Source organism: Procambarus clarkii, chromosome 65 (genome assembly GCF_040958095.1).
Source record: "Procambarus clarkii isolate CNS0578487 chromosome 65, FALCON_Pclarkii_2.0, whole genome shotgun sequence".
Taxonomy (NCBI): domain Eukaryota; kingdom Metazoa; phylum Arthropoda; class Malacostraca; order Decapoda; family Cambaridae; genus Procambarus; species Procambarus clarkii.
In genome coordinates, this window is record NC_091214.1 from 17,111,834 (window position 1) to 17,136,247 (window position 24,414).

The following is a 24,414-nucleotide window of genomic DNA, read 5'->3' on the forward strand; positions in this document are numbered from 1 at the left end:
GTTTACGGAAGAGTTACTAATGTGGAATATATTACAGCGAGTGGTGCTGTGGTATTGTCAGCAGCAGTGGCAGAAACATTGCTTGTGGTTGTGGTTACAAAAATAGAGAATGACTCGAATGAGGTTATATTTCTCTTGGTTCATTTGTCGTTTATCCCATTACCAGCTATCGAGAAGTCACAGTTAAGACTTCATGATCACAGCTCGTGGTACAACTTATACAACTCGTGGTACAACTCATGGTATAGCTTTAAAAGCCCATGGAAAACTCGGTCAATTCTTTACCAACTCTTCCGTCGTAAAGCTGTTGGCAGACTATGGTGGTTATGACTGTGGATTTGTAGAGTTTTGGTTATATTGCTTCTGACGTAGCCGAGAGCCTGGCTACCAGCACCAAGTTAACAACGCTCAACACTACCACAACTACCACCACACAAACAACCACTCGAGGAAGCAGCATAGGGGATGGTGGTTTAACAATGTTGTGCGTGACGTCACCAGAAAAGACGGCGGTTGTTAGGGCTGTCACGGTGATTAAGTTAGTAGAGGATGGCTCAAATGTGGTGGTTATGGAGTTCTTGGTTGACTCAGTTGTTAGTGGTCCAGTTTCCAGCTGTCGAGGGTCACAGTTAACGCTCCATGAAACGTTTCCTGTAATGAATACATTTACTCGAGACTTTACATGACAGAGATATTTTGGACAAGTTCCACATAATTCATTTCCATTTAGTAAAATCTGAAAAATTCCGTTATTAAAAATTACATCTAGCCTGTTCCACATATCTTTCTTATAGGCCAGTTTCTCATTGGGCAGAGTGCGATTAATTTGAAAACGGATCATTTCGATTAAACAAGTGTCAACTGAAGCATTAAACACCGTTAACATGTTAGTTTGTGGTGGAAGGATGAAGAAGGTCGAAGACTTCTCCAAGGTTTTAAGAAGTTGGAAATCTTTTGATGTGGTAGAAGTGGAACAAGTGTCAGGACAGTTGTAAGAATATGATATATGACTTTTGGTCGCTAGGCTGACGTGGAGACGTCCTGCCGGCTTGGTTGACATCTGCACCACAAAAGGCGAACTTCGACTTTTAAAGTAAAATTCCAATTTATCATCGATGTGTCGAATGTAAGTTTCTGTCTGGAAAGTGGGTCCGAAGGCGTCAGTGGGCCAGCGTGTCGTCACGGGGACGTCATGACGACAAATTCCAGAGTTGTGAGTGACAGAGATGTGATGGTGATGAGCCTCAAGTCTCATACACAATATGGGCGATGTATGATTGTCTTTGAAGTGTAGGTCGAAGGTCCAGTAGGTGGTGAGGGGCCGGAAACTGAGGAGTGTGGGCAGTGTGGTCCAGACAGGTTCTGTGATGTAGACCCGGCAAGGCAGAGCCTTGTCCAAGGCTCCGCTGAGGGCCAGGCCGGACCACCACACCACCACAAACAACTCTGCCACACGAGGATGAAACATCATCAAAACACTGTGTTCACAGCCTTGTCTGCAACAGTACTGAAGGGTCAATAATTTTCCATACTCTATATATAGTCTGAATCATCTTTCAAGATATGAGCAGATCTGTTTTCCTAAGGAGCATAATTCTTCTTCTACCAGTTACATCTCAGTACGTGAATCAAGATTTCATTACGTCACTGGAAGACTTCAAAGATCAGTATAGTTTTATCATTTCATTAACCAATAGCACGTCTCCCCCTCTGCCTTAAGTCCACCAATCAGCTTTCTGATATTTACAGGACTCCTCCCACCTCGGGTTTAATGCTTCATAAATCTTGTCAGTATCTGATTCGTGATTATTGACTCTTCTCGAAGTGTTGTCATAATTTGCTCATTTTTGCTGGTTTTCATAGTGGGTAACTGATGTTTAAATATCATTCGAGACACAAAGTTCCACTAGGCATGTGTGTGAGAAGTTAGTACGTTTACAGTCATGTTACTGCCTATACATGTAAAATTATTTTGAGTGGACACGAAAAGCCCAAATCTGGTGCATTAAAAATCCCAACGGCTCGCAAAACTGTCGTGATGTCTCGTTTTCTATCCCTGGGTCCCTCGGTTACTTAAGGTTCAGTCAATTTAGTACGTCAATTTAGTGACGTTGTGATCGCTTGAGAGGACGGACGGTACGAATAACTTTATTTCGTTTTACTTTCGGCATTTATACACACTAATAGGTTTGTTTAGGTCTACTTTAGAAAGTTTAGGGGGAAGGTTAAGTTTGATAACGGTAATTAGGTTTAATACTTTTTTACTGAATTAGTTTAGTTGCCATCAACATAGTCTTACCACCTTTGATACAAAATGTGATTTCTGCATGTTGTTTAAAGGAACATTTGGCACTAAGCTAATCTGACGGGCCACATTTTATTAGACATAATAAAAGTAATAAATTTGTCAGGAATCCTGATCTTAACAGTATCACAGAGTGAAAGAAATAGCATACTATCTCTACTCAAAGTCTGCAATCACTTAAACATTAATCAAAAACTCTCGCAATAGGTATTAAAAATATACTAAGAGTTGAAAAAGTAAAGACATGCTCCATGCAGAGTTTCGTAGATATGATTGAGAAAAGTTGGCTCAGGAAGCTGCACACCAAATGATTGAATTTTAGAGGCTGAACCCATGAGCTGAAGCTAGATAATCCTAAGTACAATTAGGTGAGCGCAATTTTACTTTTAAACACACACTCGGGCCTCGCGGCTGAATGAACAGTGGTCGGGGGTCGTAGTTTAAGGAGCCTGGGTTCGATTCCCAGACGAGACAGAAACAGCTAGGTGAACAGGGGCACCTGATGCCTCTGTTCACGTAGCAGTAAATAGGTAACTGGGAGTTAGATAGCTGCTACGGGCGTATCTTGGGGGGGGGGGTGTGAGAGAAATACATGTTGCAGCTATGATAGGGGAAAATATGTTAAAAGTCAGAAGATTAGACAGCCGACAGGCAGAAAAGCCGGGTCCAAGAGCTAACAGCTTCAACCCTGCAGGAACAAACAGTAATATGCACATACACTATACACAGTTCAAGAAAAAAATAAAGATTCAGACAAATAAAAAAAGAAACAGCAGTCAAGAGTGTTGTAAATAATTACCACAGACAACGAATAGTTGCTAAAGTGAAACTCCCGGTATTTGAGGTGACTGAGCCACAAAGGGGTACCAGGTGACTGAGCCACAAAGGGGTACCGAGCGGGTACCTGCACCTACAAAACGCCAGCGCCAGAAAAGAGAAAAATACCAGCGTTAATACACAGAGAAATCATAATAACATGATAAATCAATGAACAATTTCACATAATGTTAAAGTTATGGCAGGAGCGAAGTCAACTTTCCTTAAACTCTCTTCATTTTTATGCTATATTTGTCTGTGTGTCTCCTGATTTTTTCACGCTATGATAAAATAATCGAGACAAGTTTAGTGTTGAAATACAGAGTATTGAGAGTCTTTGGACTCTGCCCTATAAACTATAACACTTTTAATCTCAAAAAAATTAAAAAAATCTGTTGGTTGACAGTCGAGAAGGGGGGGCCTAAAGAGCCAGACCTTAATCCCCGGCGAGTACAAATCTGTATTATCTTAGTGTACTGAAACCACAGTAATTTAGATGGCACAACCTAGACAATATTTAAAAGAAACCTATTGTAGCGAAATTCTCGCACTCTAACTGGGCGGAGTCATATCTAACCCAAGTTGTGATTGGCTGAAAGAAACCATCGATGACCGTTATTGGTTGATCAAACTCTCCAGTTAATTTTTTTCTGGCATAATATGTTGTTCGTTTTATATTCATAAATTCTACAGATTACAGATTATTGTAAAATCTTTGAGTGATGTTGCAGACAGGAGCGTGAATACCGGCCTCTGTGTTGCTGGTGTTCTGTTGATTATGTTGCGTTTCTTTGTACTAGTGTTGAGTGTGGTGGTCCGGTCTGGCCCTCAGCGGAGGTAATGGACTACCAGGCGGCCTGTCCTCTTAAAAAGAACGTCGCTTTTGGCCGTTTGCCTGTATGGCCAAAAGTGGACGTAATTTGAAAATGACAAAAAATGAAAATAAATTTGGGATTTTTTTTTCAAAAACAGTAAGTTAAGGGTCCTCTGATAGGTTAGGTGGGCAGGAAATTCTCATAAACTTTCAAAACTTTATGAAAAACGTAAATGAAAAGTTTCCTCTTCTAACCTTGCAGAGCGTTATTTTTAAGAGGACGGGTTGCAGAACCCGCCTGGACCACACTCCTCAATGTCAGGCCCTTCACCACCAACTGGACTCTCGACCTACACTTTAGGCACCATGCAGACAGACTCGTATTAGGCACGAGGCTTAATGCCGACCGCTACTACGTCTCTGTCACTCACACCTCCGGACTCTGTCATGACAGCACCTTGTCAACCCGCTCGATCACTGACGCCTTCGGCTCATCTTTCCAAGCAGAGATTTACATTCAGCACAACGATGATAAGCATCAAAAATGATTTCATTTTACATGAAAAATCAAAATCGGCCAAGTGTAATACACCCCAGAAGCATCCTACCACAACACTTCCGTGTCTGCAGCCCGGTGATAAAAGATACCAATATCAAATATTTACAATTGTGCTAAACCCGCCAAACACACACCGAAACTACGACGTTGGTACAACGTTCGAACAAGTTTTAACACCACCTAACCAGTCATAACAACCAATATAGCAAGTTGTAACAACGTTCTAATACGTCATAAACATGTTAAGCCAAGATGTAACAACTTTATTACAAGTTGTAAGAAGCGGAAAATAGAGACAGATTCGGTTTGTGTTTCCAGGGAAGAGTGTTCGACTTTTACTACTGCAACTGAAAAACTTCACACGAACTTGAAGTCCTCGAGTCTGTTCCTCCTGCCGCGACAAACTACCATGACAACGGTGTTTACAGCGACAAGTGTAAGACCTGTTTTAACAACACACTCCGTGAATCGATGGAACTTGAACTACCCTGAAAGTTAGATACATGGAATAGGCTGGATGTGATTTTTTAACAGACTCTTACCGCGTTGTGCTAAACGAGAACACACAACAACACACTCTCGCCAAGAATATCTTGAAATTTCTCCGTGGTGTAGTCTCCGCAGTCTCCGCAGTCTCCGCAGTCTCCGCAGTCTCCGCAGTCTCCGTGGTGTAGTGGTAAGACACTCGCCTGGCGTTCCGCGAGCGCTATGTCATGGGTTCGTATCCTGGCCGGGGAGGATTTACTGGGCGCAATTCCTTAACTGTAGCCTCTGTTTAACGCAACAGTAAAATGTGTACTTGGATGAAAAAACGATTCATCGCGGCAGGGGATCGTATTCCAGGGACCATAGGATTAAGGACTTGCCCGAAACGCTACGCGTACTAGTGGCTGTACAAGAATGTAACAACTCTTGTATATATCTCAAAAAAAAAAAAAAAAAAAAAAAAATCACGTGTAAATGTATTCATTAAAGGAGACTTTGCATGGAGCCTGAACTGCGACCCGCGTCAACTATGAACGGGACCAGTAACAACCAATTCAATCAAGAACACAGTGAGAACCTCACATGTGCCTTCTAATGCAACTGTTCCAGCTGACGTAACCACTCTGGCACCACTAACTCGTGCCATCAGTACTGTTAACGTCACAACTAAGACTGTTGTTAAGCTGCCATCCCCTCGTAGTGGTATTTGGAGTGGTTGCTGGTGTGGAGGTTTTTGCGGTGGTCGTGTCCAGGCTTTCATCTGCTTGAGATGTGTTTTACCGAAAGCTCTCCAAAGCCAGGTCCATACCACCACCACCTTGTCTTCAACTGTTATTGTACAAGAAGTAGCTTCAGGCGTCTTGATACTTCCACTGTGAATTGAGGGGAATTATCAAGGGGAAATGTGCCAAATCATTACGACTATATTGCACTAGGAAGGGATCAGAATAAAGATTTGGGATGGGATGGGGGGGAAAGGAATGGTGCCCAACCACTTAGACGGTCAGGGGACTGAACGCCAACCTGCTTGAAGCGCGACCGTCGCTCTACCGTCCAGCCCAAGTGGTTAGAAAGTTGGGCGTAAAATTGTCTGAGTTACACGCAGAAAAACAAGTTGAGAAATTGCGCCGTGAGCTGTAGGCGTTATATCAAGGCTTATGAGACTCTATATCAAGGCTTATGAGACTCTATATCAAGGCTTATGAGACTCTATATCAAGGCTTATGAGACTATATCAAGGCTTATGAGACTCTATATCAAGGCTTATGAGACTCTATATCAAGGCTTATGAGACTCTATATCAAGGCTTATGAGACTCTATATCAAGGCTTATGAGACTCTATATCAAGGCTTATGAGACTCTATATCAAGGCTTATGAGACTCTATATCAAGGCTTATGAGACTCTATATCAAGGCTTATGAGACTCTATATCAAGGCTTATGAGACTCATAGTTTGTGGGTTGTGTTATGATCTTTGGTACGACTCTCACAGCTCTTAAGAGTTGTATTATGAGTTCATCATCAGGTATTTTCTCAAGAGATGCCCAATAGAACCAACTGCCAGACTTCGGACCTGCCGAAAACCAAGTCACTTCTCGGTCTGATCAACAGAACCGAATTACAAGACTATCAACCTTTCAAATAGTACCAATTACAAGCCTACCAACCTCTCGAATAGTACCAATTACAAGCCTACCAACCTCTCGAATAGAACCGATTACAAGCCTATCAACCTCTCGAATAGTACCAATTACAAGCCTACCAACCTTTCAAATAGTACCAATTACAAGCCTACCAACCTTTCGAATAGAACCGATTACAAGCCTACCAACCTCTCGAATAGTACCAATTACAAGCCTACCAACCTTTCGAATAGTACCAATTACAAGCCTACCAACCTCTCGAATAGTACCAATTACAAGCCTACCAACCTCTCGAATAGTACCAATTACAAGCCTACCAACCTTTCAAATAGTACCAATTACAAGCCTACCAACCTTTCGAATAGAACCGATTACAAGCCTACCAACCTCTCGAATAGTACCAATTACAAGCCTACCAACCTTTCAAATAGTACCAATTACAAGCCTACCAACCTTTCGAATAGAACCGATTACAAGCCTATCAACCTCTCGAATAGTACCAATTACAGGCCTACCAACCTCTCGAATAGTACCAATTACATGCCTACCAACCTCTCGAATAGTACCAATTACAAGCCTACCAACCTCTCGAACAGAACCAATTACAAGCCTACCAACCTCTCGAACAGAGCCAATTACAAGCTTACCAACCTCTCGAATAGTACCAATTACAAGCCTACCAACCTCTCGAACAGAACCAATTACAAGCCTACCAACCTCTCGAACAGAGCCAATTACAAGCCTACCAACCTCTCGAATAGTACCAATTACAAGCCTACCAACCTCTCGAACAGAGCCAATTACAAGCCTACCAACCTCTCGAACAGAGCCAATTACAAGCCTACCAACCTCTCGAACAGAGCCAATTACAAGCCTACCACCCTTCCCATAACAACCAGTCACTTGCTTCTCGGCCTGCCCAACATAACCAATCACAAACCCTCCACCATACCTAACATAACCAATTATAAGTCCAACCAACCAACCTAAATGTTGGTTGGTTGGACGGAGTATACGTACACCTTATATGGTGTATACTTGCATGCTTAGAGATTGAGTATACATCGATAAGTATTCCCAGCTTCTCGGTGTATATACACTAGGAGCTTACATTAGTCCTGGAAGCAGTTAAGGACAATTATACTCTCTGGCTGGTTAGTAAGTTTAACGACCTCTATAACTCCTCCCATGGATGATAAGCCTCGAGCTCAGCACCAAACCAAATCGAACAGCCCAACATAAAAACAACTTTAGAGAGATGCATTTCGAACATGGGAAGTGAGTGAAGCACTGTTCGATTGAATGTTCGAACGTTATCAGTTGTGTTGATAGAAATATTTGTCAACAGAACCAAAGCTCCCAGCTAACCTTCCCTAGGCCTACCTGTACATAAAATATTAATTTAAGATAATATTAACATCAAAAGCACAGCCACAGTTTGATCAGAACAAGAGGGAGGGCTGGCAAGAAAAGTCTTATCCTTAAAGTCATATATGCAAGTATTTAGGCTTTTATATATCTGTCTGCTGGTAATGTTAAGGTTACACGAGGTTCAATTGAGCACGAGGTTCAATTGAGCACGAGGTTCAATTGAGCACGAGGTTCAATTGAGCACGAGGTTCAATTGAGCACGAGGTTCAATTGAGCACGAGGTTCAGAGGTTCTACTGAGCTTAAGGTTCCACAGAGCATGAGGTTGAACTGAACGTGAGGTTCAGAAATTCCATTGAACAGGAGGTTCAGAGGCTCCACTGAATATGAGGTTCAGAGGTTTCACTGAACATGAGATTCCACGTTCAAAGGTAATAATGACCGAAGATATTCTACCCTTATACATAATCAGTTAAATTAGTTTTAAAGTTTTTCTGACATTAATATATTTCGGGACATATAATAAAGGAAGTTGATGATAAGAGTCCAGAGATAACGACTCTGTGATCCTATCTATCTGGGACCGTCTATGATACCATTGATGTAAACAGGATGTTGATAGCATCCTACAGAAAGAACATCCTCTTCCTGGTTGTTTCATCTGCCTCCTCCCCATACTACCAGCAGAGGATTCTTGACACACATATATATATATATAATGTATATATATATATATATATATATATATATATATATATATATATATATATATATATATATGTCGTACCTAGTAGCCAGAACGCACTTCTCAGCCTACTATGCAAGGCCCGTTTTGCCTAATAAGCCAAGTTTTCCTGAACTAATATATTTTCTCTAATTTTTTTCTTATGAAATGATAAAGCTACCCATTTCATTATGTATGGGTCAATTTTTTTTATTGGAGTTAAAATTAACGTAGATATATGACCGAACCTAACCAACCCTACCTAACCTAACCTAACCTATATTTATAGGTTAGGTTAGGTAGCCGAAAAAGTTAGGTTAGGTTAGGTAGTCGAAAAACAATTAATTCATGAAAACTTGGCTTATTAGGCAAAATGGGCCTTGCATAATAGGCTGAGAAGTACGTTCTGGCTACTAGGTATGACATATATATATATATATATATATATATATATATATATATATATATATATATATATATATATATATATCGTACCTAGTAGCCAGAACGCACTTATCAGCCTACTATGCAAGGCCCGATTTGCCTAATAAGCCAAGTTTTCCTGAATTAATACATTTTCTCTAATTTTTTTCTTATGAAATGATAAAGCTACCTATTTCATTATGTATGAGATCAATTTTTTTTTATTGCAGTTAAAATTAACGTAGATATATGCTCGAACCTAACCAACCAACCCTACCTAACCTAACCTATCTTTATAGGTTAGGTTAGGTTAGGTTAGGAGCGGAAAAAGTTAGGTTAGGTAGGTTAGGTAGTCGAAAAACAATTAATTCATGAAAACTTGGCTTATTAGGCAAATTGGGCCTTGCATAGTAGGCTGATAAGTGCGTTCTGGCTACTAGGTACGACATATATATATATATATATATATATATATATATATATATATATATATATATATATATATATATATATATATATATATATATATATATATATATGCGGAAAATCCACAGAGAAATGGAAGAGGGAGATGAACGTTTCGGCCGATCTGGGCCTTTGTTAACACCCCAAACAAAGCATCCTCTGTTAACAAAGATAACAGAATCAAACTTCATCAATGATTCAACTTCATCAATGGTTCACATATCAATGGCTTGTAGCCAATAGACCTGCCTCTCTAAGAAAGAGTCGTGCAAGATGACCTCCTTCACGAGGCTCTACAGATGCTGGAGGATATATTCCTTAGCCAGGAGGTTAAGGGAGGCACCACTCCAACAACGAGGAGGCCTGGAATGGTCGAGGACCGGGCCGCGGAGACCCGAAGCCCCGAAACCATCTCGAGGTAGGTAAGGAAGGCACAACCAAGAGATCTGTTATATTAGTAACAATCTGAACACTAGATATAAAGATTATCAAGGGCAGTTTGCACACACACATTATATTACCAATATATAGACAAGAGAAATAAAAGACAGCAAATTGGCGAGATTATATTACCGGCAACAGTGTGTTTAGAGCCCAGACATTTGTGATTAGTATAATATTGAGTATAATATAATATAATATACTATGCTTCACAATGCTATCAAATACACTTTAGTTTAATAATTTGCTTGAATAATACACTTACACGTGTTTTGAGTCTTTCCTTCACTTTCATTCAAACGCTATACGGTATTTGTACCTTTCTCCAGTGAATACACTGACATACACATTGTAGAATACATTACTATGCACGATTTAATGCACATACTGTATCCTCTTTGAGGAAATACACATCACCGAGTGTAGGGTGTGTGTGTTCGGGTGTGTGTGTGTGTTCGGGTGTGTGTGTGTGTTCGGGTGTGTGTGTGTACTCACCTATATGTGCTTGCAGGATCGAGCATTGACTCTTGGATCCCGCCTGTGTGTGTGTGTGTGTGTGTGTGTGTGTGTGTGTGTGTGTGTGTGTGTGTGTGTGTGTGTGTGTGTGTGTGTGTGTGTGTGTGTGTGAGACTGCGTACTTACCAACCTGTTCTCTCAGCTAACACGTCGCAATTGTTACGCAGTCACAACCAATGCGTTAAAAATGCAAAGAGTTAGTCAAAATTACAGCACCTTAAAACTGACGTTTTCTATGCTTGGGTTTCGATAGGCTAGGTGGGTTGCTTAGGTTCGTACGCTTCTAGCTGGGCAAATTTGATTCAATTTGTTTATGAAGTGCTAATCGAGAGAATGAGCTTCGTTGCATACGGTGGGCGTCGTGTTTCATGGTGCTATGTTGTGAGTATTACAGCTCATTCAGCTTCATAATGAAACATAAAGCAGGGCTTCATGTATCTTCATTCTGCTCTTATTATGGTAAGTTCCAGCTAAACGTTCCTCCTCTGAATCGTCTAGACCCGGCCCCTGGTCTAGTGTCGTTGAACAGACCCAATAAATGGTTCAATGTTGTTGAACAGAGGCACTCTATGGCTCACAGTACAAGTGGTTCCATTTGGCCTGTGCCCGGTACCCAACCCCTTCCTCAATCCGTCTACTCACAGGTCGACCCCCTCACTCTCATAGGACCCTCCCCCTCCCCACGTCCTGTCACAGGACCCCTCCCTCTTCACCATCACAGGAACACCTCTCCCTCACTGTCTCACAAGACCCAAGTCACTTCCTATCACTTGGACGCAGGACAGGGCGTCTTGACTCCACCTTGAATTCCTTGGCCCCCAAGGACCAGCTCCACGGCGAAGGCAATACTGGCCATCACTATTCCTTGATTGGGAGTAAGAAAGGAAAAGTATATTTAGTTTTTAGAAATAATATTTCATGTTCAATTATTTCAATTCAGTCACACGAACAAAACGTAAATAATGTCAAGGTCAAGAACCTCTCTAGAGCAAAAATTGGACCATTAAACCTCTGAGTTCTCCTTGAATTTCGAAAAAAAATGAGTCCCAGACAGCACTCTCCAAACCCGAGGGGTTAATGGTAACGTTTATAGAAAAATACTATTCTTGTATACATTCTCAAAAACACTAGAACATGTTGACCACATTCTCAGTCTTAACTCTTTTGGGTACATGCTAGATACGGTACCCTGGGTACATGCTAGATACGGTACCCTGGGTACATGCTAGATACGGTACCCTGGGTACATGCTAGATACGGTACCCTGGGTACATGCTAGATACGGTACCCTGGGTACATGCTAGATACGGTACCCTGGGTACATGCTAGATACGGTACCCTGGGTACATGCTAGATACGGTACCCTGGGTACATGCTAGATACGGTACCCTGGGTACATGCTAGATACGGTACCCTGGGTACATGCTAGATACGGTACCCTGGGTACATGCTAGATACGGTACCCTGGGTACATGCTAGATACTGTACCCTGGGTACATGCTAGATACGGTACCCTGGGTACATGCTAGATACGGTACCCTGGGTACATGCTAGATACGGTACCCTGGGTACATGCTAGATACGGTACCCTGGGTACATGCTAGATACGGTACCCTGGGTACATGCTAGATACGGTACCCTGGGTACATGCTAGATACGGTACCCTGGGTACATGCTAGATACGGTACCCTGGGTACATGCTAGATACGGTACCCTGGGTACATGCTAGATACGGTACCCTGGGTACATGCTAGATACGGTACCCTGGGTACATGCTAGATACGGTACCCTGGGTACATGCTAGATACGGTACCCTGGGTACATGCTAGATACGGTACCCTGGGTACATGCTAGATACGGTACCCTGGGTACATGCTAGATACGGTACCCTGGGTACATGCTAGATACGGTACCCTGGGTACATGCTAGATACGGTACCCTGGGTACATGCTAGATACGGTACCCTGGGTACATGCTAGATACGGTACCCTGGGTACATGCTAGATACGGTACCCTGGGTACATGCTAGATACGGTACCCTGGGTACATGCTAGATACGCTACCCTGGGTACATGCTAGATACGCTACCCTGGGTACATGCTAGATACGGTACCCTGGGTACATGCTAGATACGGTACCCTGGGTACATGCTAGATACGGTACCCTGGGTACATGCTAGATACGGTACCCTGGGTACATGCTAGATACGGTACCCTGGGTACATGCTAGATACGGTACCCTGGGTACATGCTAGATACGGTACCCTGGGTACATGCTAGATACGGTACCCTGGGTACATGCTAGATACGGTACCCTGGGTACATGCTAGATACGGTACCCTGGGTACATGCTAGATACGGTACCCTGGGTACATGCTAGATACGGTACCCTGGGTACATGCTAGATACGGTACCCTGGGTACATGCTAGATACGGTACCCTGGGTACATGCTAGATACGGTACCCTGGGTACATGCTAGATACGGTACCCTGGGTACATGCTAGATACGGTACCCTGGGTACATGCTAGATACGGTACCCTGGGTACATGCTAGATACGGTACCCTGGGTACATGCTAGATACGGTACCCTGGGTACATGCTAGATACGGTACCCTGGGTACATGCTAGATACGGTACCCTGGGTACATGCTAGATACGGTACCCTGGGTACATGCTAGATACGGTACCCTGGGTACATGCTAGATACGGTACCCTGGGTACATGCTAGATACGGTACCCTGGGTACATGCTAGATACGGTACCCTGGGTACATGCTAGATACGGTACCCTGGGTACATGCTAGATACGGTACCCTGGGTACATGCTAGATACGGTACCCTGGGTACATGCTAGATACGGTACCCTGGGTACATGCTAGATACGGTACCCTGGGTACATGCTAGATACGGTACCCTGGGTACATGCTAGATACGGTACCCTGGGTACATGCTAGATACGGTACCCTGGGTACATGCTAGATACGGTACCCTGGGTACATGCTAGATACGGTACCCTGGGTACATGCTAGATACGGTACCCTGGGTACATGCTAGATACGGTACCCTGGGTACATGCTAGATACGGTACCCTGGGTACATGCTAGATACGGTACCCTGGGTACATGCTAGATACGGTACCCTGGGTACATGCTAGATACGGTACCCTGGGTACATGCTAGATACGGTACCCTAGGTACATGCTAGATACGCTACCCTGGGTACATGCTAGATACGGTACCCTGGGTACATGCTAGATACGGTACCCTGGGTACATGCTAGATACGGTACCCTGGGTACATGCTAGATACGGTACCCTAGGTACATGCTAGATACGCTACCCTGGGTACATGCTAGATACGGTACCCTGGGTACATGCTAGATACTGTACCCTGGGCACATGCTAGATACGGTACCCTGGGTACATGCTAGATACGGTACCCTGGGTACATGCTAGATACGGTACCCTGGGTACATGCTAGATACGCTACCCTGGGTACATGCTAGATACTGTACCCTAGGTACATGCTAGATACGGTACCCTGGGTACATGCTAGATACGGTACCCTGGGCACATGCTAGATACGGTACCCTGGGTACATGCTAGATACGGTACCCTGGGTACATGCTAGATACGGTACCCTGGGTACATGCTAGATACGGTACCCTAGGTACATGCTAGATACGGTACCCTGGGTACATGCTAGATACGGTACCCTGGGTACATGCTAGATACGGTACCCTGGGTACATGCTAGATACGGTACCCTGGGTACATGCTAGATACGGTACCCTGGGTACATGCTAGATACGCTACCCTGAGCTCTATGAAGAATTTTCAAAATGTTAGGGAACCTAACACCCCTCTCACAAAACCGTGTGGCAACATTCATCAACAACAACAACAACAACAGGCAACATTCCTAAAACCCAAGGGAGTCCAAGCAAAAAATCCTATTATGCTTTTTTATTTTTTTGCATAGCGACGTGAGAAAATGCATTTTTCCTCAGGAAAGACGGAGCTAATCTTGGCAAGTACGGAAGTGGTGACGTCTCTACCCATCGAGGAACTGTGAACTGAGAAAATATGGATGATCACAGACAGAACAGAGCCCTATAATTTAATTTTTATGTAGAACACTGAGGTAAAGTGCATGTTTACCTCAGAGATAACACGAAACCATAACGTCACCATAAGTGGAACACGAGACCATATCCTAACCTCAGTGAAACACGAGACCATATCCTAACCTCAGTGGAACACGAGACCATATCCTAACCTCAGTGGAACACGAGACCATATCCTAACCTCAGTGGAACACGAGACCATATCCTAACCTCAGTGGAACACGAGACCATATCCTAACCTCAGTGGAACACCTCACCTCCGGCGTAAATGGAGAAAAGGCCGTAGAAATCCCCAAGTTCGAGGGAGCGCAGAACGCCCGAAGAATCGCTGGAGATGGGCTTATAACAGTTAGAAGCATTTGGAGCAGATTGTTTGATCAGCCAATTCATAATGCCCGACTCCTTCAACGCACGTATGCTGAAAAATACACAGGCATGGGTCATAGGTACCTGGTACCTGGGTGTTAGTCAGCTGTCACGGGCTGCTTCCTGGGGGTGGAGGCCTGGTCGAGGACCGGGCCGCGGGGACACTAAAGAAAAAAGCTCCGAAATCTCAAGATATGTTAGTAGGATAAATAATTGAGTTTATTAGGGGTAAAGATATTCATGTCGCATTAATAGGATAAATATTAGAATTAGAATGATGTGAATAATTAGGCCGATGTTAGATCAGGTTTTGAGTTTAAGTTCCGTTAGCAGTGGTTTGTATTTGCAGTACGTGGGTAATGAAGGTGCAATTCGAACACAGGACGTGAGTGAAGCCCTGTTCGAGAAAATGTATCGTACGTCATGAGTTGAGAGTCCCATTTAATGTGTTTTTTGTTCATAAACGGCTGGATTAACAAGCATTTGGCCAATGTTTATGAAAACGGGATGCATTTGACCAATGTATATGAGGTCGGGTTGTATTTGACCCCATGTTTATGAGGATGGGCTGGTGCCAGACTCTGAATCATTGTAACGATTCGGAAATATATGGGAATCGAAGGGATCTTAAGTGGAATAGAAGGAAATGGGAAGAAAATGAGAGGAAATGACAGGAAAATGGGGCAGATGAAATGACTCCTGATAACTGAGGGTTATCTTGAGGTTATCTTGAGATGATTTCGGGGCTTTTTAGTGTCCCCGCGGCCCGGTCCTCGACCAGGCCTCCACCCCCAGGAAGCAGCCCGTGACAGCTGACTAACTCCCAGGTACCTATTTACTGCTAGGTAACAGGGGCATTTAGGGTGAAAGAAACTTTGCCCATTTGTTTCTGCCTCGTGCGGGAATCGAACCCGCGCCACAGAATTACGAGTCCTGCGCGCTATCCACCAGGCTACGAGGCCCCTCTTTCCCCAGGGTGGAAGGAAATGGGACAGAGGATCATACTACTAAGCCTTTAAGTAGGAAAAATTGGGGGAAGAGTTTAAAAGGGAGACGGACGGAGAAAAGAGAAAACGGAAAGAGAAACAAAGGGAAAACAAAGGGGAACTGCCACCACCTAGGTCTAAAGACTCCTGGGAAGTCTTTCAATATACAGTAGTTAAATGATTAACCCCATTTCCAAGAACATCTGTTTCAATCAATATCAATCGGGGTGAGAATAGCTTGAGCTACCTCATCCCTTTGTGTGTATTTTACCTCAATAAACTTATTTCAATTTCAATTTCAATACATTAATTGTAGTCCTTTAACTTCAAGAACCCCAAATCATGTGATAATTACTCCTTTGTATAACTACCGGAAGAAGTTGACGTATTTATTAAACATTACTCTACATTTATATTAATAAATAACAGGAAGCAACGAGCTTGAAACACCGTCAATAACTGAAGCCTACACCGTTGAAAATTGCATTCCTGACATTTCAAGACATTTCGAACAATAAGATACCAACACTCTTCCACAAATCACCAAATTCAAGAATAGCGAGTCCCCAAGGAAAAGTGTATAATCAACCTCACAGACCCTAGAATCAGAGTGTGCTAAATTATGACTCTTGAGTTTCCCCTCCAAGAGCTGCTACGCTATTTAACTGAAAATCAGGAGGCTATAGGCTCCGCCCACTGACGGCCTGGAACACGCACGCGCGCCATTTGACGCTTTATCGGATACTATCAAGCGAAAAGGCCTAGCTAGATATCACTCGCCACGAGGGCAATTATCTGATCTGACCTGACCTGACTTAGACTCGGCAATTGTTCAATCACCTGCTGCAATCTTGTAAGGTGTGGATAGTACATGCGACATCATGGCGCCTGTCTCAATACTCCACTAAAGCGCTGTAGTGTTAGGTATACAAGCCTAATGGAATAGCTATATAATAGTATATAGGTATACCATTACATATCGATTGGATTCCACATTAGCAGTGAAAAACAGTCAGATGACTGGTAGTTATACATTCGTTATACTGCAAGACTTGTATTAACAATTGTGTAACTCTTCTCCCTTTTTCTGTTCATTGTCTTCTCCTACGCTCCCTTGCTATCCTCTTCTTTTTCCTATTACTTCTCCTTCGGTGGTTATAATAGGAGCTGCCTCGTATGGGCCAATAGGCCTGCTGCAGTTTCCATTACTACTATCCCCTACACCTGACTTTCCTCCTCAGCTCTCTCTTGCCTATTTATTGCCTGTCCCTACCTCCCCATCACAATCGACTTGAGAATGGTCCAGGACGGACCGAAACGTCGTCGTCCCTTCAATTTCTAGTGTGTGGTCTGGTCAATTGTGTAACTAGCTCCACAAGATTGACACTTGCTTAGCCAAACGAACTATGGGGTTCAGTCCCATTTATGTGCCTATGTAACCCTTTCCACCACCCCCCACGGAATGGGTATGTGGTGCATAGTAAATGAAATGAAATGAAAAACAAAATTGTTGAATAGTGACGCTGAATAACATAGCAACACACTTGGTAACTTACACGACGTCAAACTTGGGTTTAAGTTGAGAACCTTTTGGAAAGGGGAATGCATAGGACAAACTCTCCGAAATTTTCTCTGACATCATGTACAGGCCACATGATCCGGTCTGAAACGTTAAATGCATAAATATTAATGGTTATCTATCTCAAATCCCGTTAACTCTTCCAGTATTTCTCTCAAATCTCTCTCTGTCTAGAATTTACGTCAAATCGTGTATCAATCATAATCTTTATATCGTCTCTTTCTTTCTCGAACCTCATTTCAGTCTACCTACAATAATATATATATATATATATATATATATATATATATATATATATATATATATATATATATATATATCACTAAAATAAACACGTAATTAAAAATGTGACATTGTCAGACCACGGAGGAAAATTGAAACAGGAAATTCGTGTTTAAATTTTCCTCCGTGGTCTTACAATGTCATATTATATATAAATATATATATATATATATATATATATATATATATATATATATATATATATATATATATATATATATATATATATATATATATATATATATAATATATATATATATATATTCAGTTGCATATTGGCTTGGGGACCATTCAAGCTTGTTCGATAGATCATACTCCCAAGCTAGCGAGGTCTCAATGATACATCACGCTAATGGGATTTCACTGTGCAATAGAATGATTTCTAATTCTTTCACTCAACAGGTATCTCGACTCTTTATACGACAGTACCTTGGAGAAATGAAGATGTTCTATGGTAAGAGCAAACAGGCCGTTGCTAACTCCAGCGTAGACTCCATCCAGTACATCACTAACAGCTCGAGAGACGTTATTGTGGTAGACCATTTGACGGTTTAGACGGCCCAGAGGCGAGTTCTTCGGAGCCATCTGCGCGCAAATAGCTTATTTAAATGGTTGAGAGGAAGGTAGGATGGATTAAGGTACAATGACTTATTATTATTATTAACATCTTTATTGACAAAATTAATTACAATTTTGCCTAATCTGAGGATTTTTATAGTCTTAGTAAATTGAGGTTAATGCTAGTATTCACTGTCACGCAGGACAGAGGGTCATACATAAGACAATAGGTCTAAACTGTAGGCTGAAACACATATATATCATGGTTACAATCAATGACTGAGGTTAATAGCTCAGAGAGGAATCAACATTATAGGTAAGATTACAAGTGGCGAACTGTGAGATTAATTTAAAAGAATTTAAATCACATTACATACCCACAGATGGTTCGCTTTTTTACGGCTTTGAGCCACAAGGGAAAATTATTAGTAAAAATAATGTTACAAATGAAATGGAAAACATATGTATGATTATTTATATGAAAAACAGGAAGCCTTGCCAGACCTAATTGTGGAAGCATTTTGAGAAGATGATACCAACAGTACTAGACAATGGAATCCTGTATAATTATTGAACGTCAACGTCTTAATTAAAAAAAATTTGGCTGAGAATTATATGAAGTAAGCACAATAACTTGACTAAGAATTACAAACCCGATCTGCACATCTGAATTTAAAGTGAGGTCGTTTCGGTCCGCCCTGGACCATTATCAAGTCGTTTCGGTCCGCCCTGGACCATTATCAAGTCGTTTCGGTCCGCCCTGGACCATTATCAAGTCGTTTCGGTCCGCCCTGGACCATTATCAAGTCGTGTCGGTCCGCCCTGGACCATTATCAAGTCGTGTCGGTCCGCCCTGGACCATTATCAAGTCGTGTCGGTCCGCCCTGGACCATTATCAAGTCGTATCGGTCCGCCCTGGACCATTATCAAGTCGTGTCGGTCCGCCCTGGACCATTATCAAGTCGTATCGGTCCGCCCTGGACCATTATCAAGTCGTGTCGGTCCGCCCTGGACCATTATCAAGTCGTATCGGACCGTAAGTGTAGTACAAATAGCTTTTTTTATCATGGACTTGAAATAACCATCACCGGAAGTCAGACGATGTTCCAATTGTTTTTTAATTATAACAGATTCTCGTCGAAGCTTTTAGAGCCTTGAAGATACATGAACAAAGTCATGTAGGCATCCATAAGGCACGATGGCTGACATGACCATTATGCTGTCAGTCATGGATGTAGGATCTAGACTGGATGAGTTAGACCAAAAGATGTAGGATGTTGATATGATGTATGACGTAGAAATAATGATTTTGATATGATTCTAATGTAAGATATAGATGCGATATAGAAATAATCCTTTTCTAAGACTATAATATTGATATAGTGGAATTTTCTACAAGTTTGGGATGAACATTCTTTTTTACCCTGAGAGTAGGCACAATTGATCAAATTTAAGGGATAACTAAGACTTCTCGCTTTCACATCACATTCTTTCCCTATATTGATTCTACCACTCTTTTCACGACTTGATAATTGTCCAGGACGGACTGAATCGTCGTTACTTACCATGACATGTGTGCGCTCTAATTACATGAAGTTTGTGCTTAGGGGGGCGATGGTAGGGCGAGTGCGGGGGTGAAAATAGAGGTAGAAAAAGTAGGAGGAATAGAATTAAAGATTCTGCATCTAACCTAACCAAGCCGGATACCCCACCTTCGTGGTTTTGTCGAAGTAGTTGGTGGGTGCGCAGTAAAGTGGAATATTGGAGTGAATGAGCTGCTCAATGTTGTCGAAAGGCAGTTCGATGTGTGGTGTGATCAACATGGCCCTCAGATTGGAGCGATAGATGGTCCCAAGGATGAGGGAGACCAAGAGCCACATCCCCACTACCAATCTCACTGACCAGCTGCTGGTGTGTGGCCGCCCCGTGTCTGTGTGAAGGAAGATTGCGGCCAAGGTGTGAACATAATGTGGCCAATTGACCCAATCGAGACAATTCCAAACTATTTCTATAAACTCATCTTAACTTACACTGTAACAATCCAGCGTCCCCACATCTGGCAAGTGGGGTCGCCACCTTCGTAAGTTACTCGAGTCCTTGTTGAACCTAAATTAAGTTTGTGTTTATATATTTATCACATTGTTAATATTCCCCTTCGTTCCCTTCTGTCTTCAGTCATGCTCATTTTATTCGCAATTTTAGTGAATGAAAACTAAGCTTTTTCAGTCTCGTGATATTGGAAGTTTCTAATTCCTGGAATTTTCTCTATGCTATGTAGAAAATTTACGTCCATTTTGTAGTATAATATTCAGAAACTACATATTCTAAATGGTGCCTAATATTGAGGCGTTCATGCTGAAGAATAATATTAAAAGACTTAATTCTACCACTTCTTCAGTGTACAAGTATCGTAATATGAATATTTTGAGCATTTATACGTTGATTTATTGACTTTAAGATACGTAATTCAAATTGACGATTTCAGTATCATCCACATGCTATCATACAGCTCAATTAGTGTTTGCAATGCTTATAACCACACACAAACACACATCATCTAAAATTCTCTCTTATACTATCTCATTATCTCTCTCTTTCCATGCTGCCCGAAACGCTTTGCGTAATAGTGGCTTTAGGCATTGTATGTACTAGCTCCTATCTATAAAGCCAAGAAACTTTGTAAAATCTCTTTTTGTATGTACCTTTGCATAAATAAAAAATTATTATTATTATAATTATTATTATTATGCACCTTGGGAGAGTAGGACAGAGAGAGTTGTCAGCAGAGCTCTGTCAGCGGACCACTTCATTATACTGGTGGGTGGGGGTGTGGGCTGTGTGTGGGGGTGTCTGCTGCCCCTTGAGTGTGTCATCTCCACTAACCTGATCGAGGAGAGAGAAATGTCAGCACTGCAGAGCCTCGAAACACCATTACAACTGTATAAATGAGGTAAAGTGAGGAATAATACAACTTTTATGTCAATCAGTTAACCTCAAAACAGTTAAGTAAAATCATAGAAACAAAAACAAAAGGAGTGAGATTTAGAACGCTGTATCAAACGAAATATAATGTTACATAGGGAGAAGTATATTTAGCCCAAGATTCCATAATATAGAAAAAACTAAGGGAATAAACAGATTGCAATTGAACTTAGAACAGGAAAGTCTACAAGTAGCCCTGGTGATGGAATGGTCAAGGAATCAGCTACCCAAATGGTTTGTAGCACAGATTGTGGTGATTAACAAATCGCTACTTGGAACAAAGAGTTTTAAATAGCACGGACTATGGTGAGCCCGTAATCATCATTGCTATAATGTTGTTGGTGTTAAAGATTCGCTACTTGGAACAAGCAGTTCCAAGTAGCACGGGCTATGGTGAGCCCGTAGGTACTTATTTTCTATAATGCAAGGGATTGTAGATGATGAAGACCAATGAGGATGTAAATCTGTCCATACATATGTATACAAAACTATAAATCTTTGTATTCTTATACTAAATTTAAACTCTTGAGCGTTTACAAAATTACATTATATAAATACTTACATTCACAAAGTTACATTTACAGAATGACATTACAGAAATATTTGCATTTACAGGATTACAGATAACAAAAAGCCAGCCATACACAAATGTTCTGCTGTGACTACTCACCTCTCCTGAGTGGTCGTGAATTCCCCTCGTCCCCACAGAATAAGCCAAGTGGCCACGAAAATCAACACAGTGGTACAGAATGTCAGGATCCACATCTGTGCTGCAAAATATATTTTGCTGACACGTACAAGGTTCGCTAAATGAATGTGTTGCCGATTGAATTATGTAACCAAAATTAGTTTTAAACACGATACATTGTAGGGTCAACTACTGTAAAAAAAAGAACGAAGACTTAGAAAGGTTTGACTTCAATGAGTAAAGAAAACAGTAGATGGAGAAATCATGAAAAAATTATTAGTAAAAATTGGAATATATTGATAAAGAATGGGATTGAAGAATAATTGGGATAAGTAATGGTAATGTCTTCTCACAGACATAACAACATAGGATAAAAACCCACATTTGTGTATTTGTGAAATGTATGTAAGGAATTTACGCCAAGTCTTTCATACTTTCCTAAGTGCTTTGTCAAGGTCTGAGTGTGTGATTAGGACGAGACCTGCATCAAACATAGACGTTGTGATGTAAGTTTCGTCCTAATCACACACTCAGACCTTAAAGCTCCCTTCGTCCTAATCACACACTCAGACCTTAAAGCTCCCTTCGTCCTAATCACACACTCAGACCTTAAAGCTCCCTTCGTCCTAATCACACACTCAGACCTTAAAGCTCACAGGAGAGTGTAAAAATCTTGGTGTAAATTCCTTACATAAATTTCACAAATACAAAATTGTGGGTTTTTATCCTATAATTGAAATAATAGTATTTGATACCCCTCCCACCTCAACATTAGGGCTGAGTACCCCTCCCACGAAATCTCCAGGCCAGGCTGGGATGCCCACTCAGCCCGTTCTCTTGATTTACCACAACGTGCAAAACAAGGGGGAAACTAAAATACCTTAACCCAAGCCACCTACCTAACCTAACTAGCCTATGCTCAGAAAACGTGAATATTAGCGAGACGCTACTTTTCATAATACTCCCTATTTTGTATGCTAGGGACTATAGTGTACAAAAATAAGACTTATTAGTTGAGAGACGGGTTGCTCACCAAGGGAGAGAAGGGTCTGATGAAACCTGCAATCTCAGGGCCGAGGACTGGACGCTTATATAGGATCTTGAAGTCATCTATAAATACTGGCTCACTGAAATCCAAAATAGCGTAGCGATCCTGTGTAATGCTCATCACGCCTGCTATGTCGGCTTCCTGTAAGATAATCACAATGAACAATTTTATTGGTTTAGTGTTGGAGCTAGTCCTACAACCCGTTCTCGCAACTTTAATGTCAATATTCACTTATTAAATATGTGCATAGGTGACATACTTAACATAATAGATACCCTTAAAAAGATTCATAGAAAACACCGACCTTACCTAACCTACTTAGTATGTTAAGATAAGCATCTTATTGCTTCGTAATTACAATTATTACCTAACCTATAATAGGTACAGGTTAAGTAATAATTGTAATTACGAAGCAATAAGATGATACTAACAAGGTTAGGTAAGGTCGGTGTTTTCTATGAATCTTTTTAAGAGTATCTATTATGTTTAGTATATCACCTATGCACGTAGTTAATAAGTCAATATTGACTTTACGAATTTGCGAGAACGGGTTGAGTCCTATCAACCTCAGCAGGGTTACTGGGACCATCAAAATAGCCTTATGACCAACCATCAAGTACACTTTAGTCCCAGGAAGAGTCTAGGGCTATACTGGGGTTAACACTCAAATTCACAGAGTGTGGGAAGAATGAGGCATGGCTCCCTTGCTACATACTGGAGGCAATTGTGTATCACAATTACTATTGAAGATGAACTGGAAAGTCTTTCATCAGATGGTAAATAGAGAGAGAAAATTTTTTCAGTTAAGGTAAACGAAGGAAGAAAGGAAGGAAGGGGAGGGGGGGGGAGAGAGAGAGAGAGAGAGAGAGAGAGAGAGAGAGAGAGAGAGAGAGAGAGGGGGGGAGAGAGAGAGAGAGAGAGAGAGAGGGGGGGAGAGAGAGAGAGAGAGAGGGAGAGGGAGAGGGGGAGAGGGAGGGAGAGAGAGAGAGAGAGAGAGAGAGAGAGAGAGAGAGAGAGAGAGAGAGAGAGAGAGAGAGAGAGAGAGAGAGAGAGAGAGAGAAAACGAGAGAGAGAACGAGTGTGTCGACTCACCCCGCGAGCAACTGAGCCAATCACACCTGTTCCTGACCCGTTGCTGAAGCCTTCACCGAAGTAGTTTTGATCCGGTAGAACAAAATCGTAGCTGTAGGTTAGTGGCGGAGATGGATTAGTAGTGCAGGTGTGGTGGTGGTGCAGG

General features: G+C 41.9%; 2 protein-coding genes across 4 annotated transcripts in view; one reads left to right on the forward strand and one right to left on the reverse strand.

Moving 5' to 3' along the window:
- Positions 1 to 2,908: 2,908 nt before the first annotated feature.
- On the forward strand, positions 2,909 to 7,615 carry LOC138354999 (putative uncharacterized protein DDB_G0277255). The gene is made up of 2 exons (XM_069309707.1): positions 2,909 to 3,008; positions 6,594 to 7,615. Exons 1-2 carry the CDS (start codon positions 2,909 to 2,911, stop codon positions 7,613 to 7,615), a joined length of 1,122 nt encoding a protein of 373 aa, XP_069165808.1.
- A 2,160-nt stretch (positions 7,616 to 9,775) lies between these two features.
- Positions 9,776 to 24,414, reverse strand: part of LOC123771205 (glutamate receptor 2) — a 260,925-nt gene continuing 246,286 nt past the window's right edge. Inside the window, exons 3-11 of one of the 3 annotated variants that reach the window (XM_069309471.1) lie at positions 24,270 to 24,360; positions 23,163 to 23,318; positions 22,112 to 22,206; positions 21,212 to 21,342; positions 20,172 to 20,389; positions 18,331 to 18,486; positions 17,597 to 17,703; positions 14,946 to 15,106; positions 9,776 to 11,428 (exon numbers count right to left, since the gene is read on the reverse strand). In XM_069309471.1, coding sequence (XP_069165572.1) covers positions 11,331 to 11,428; positions 14,946 to 15,106; positions 17,597 to 17,703; positions 18,331 to 18,486; positions 20,172 to 20,389; positions 21,212 to 21,342; positions 22,112 to 22,206; positions 23,163 to 23,318; positions 24,270 to 24,360 — 1,213 coding nt within the window. In that variant the 3' untranslated portion in view covers positions 9,776 to 11,330. The remainder of the gene's footprint in view (positions 11,429 to 14,945; positions 15,107 to 17,596; positions 17,704 to 18,330; positions 18,487 to 20,171; positions 20,390 to 21,211; positions 21,343 to 22,111; positions 22,207 to 23,162; positions 23,319 to 24,269; positions 24,361 to 24,414) is intronic. The other 2 variants (XM_069309472.1, XM_069309473.1) reach the window with 2 other exon arrangements.

Coding starts and splice junctions, on each gene's coding strand:
- LOC138354999 (XM_069309707.1), top strand. CDS start 2,909: ATGATAGGGGAAAATATGTTAAAAGTCAGAAGATTAGACAGCCGACAG. Junction 3,009..6,593: donor CAACCCTGCAGGAACAAACA/GTAATATGCACA, acceptor TCTGATCAACAG/AACCGAATTACAAGACTATC.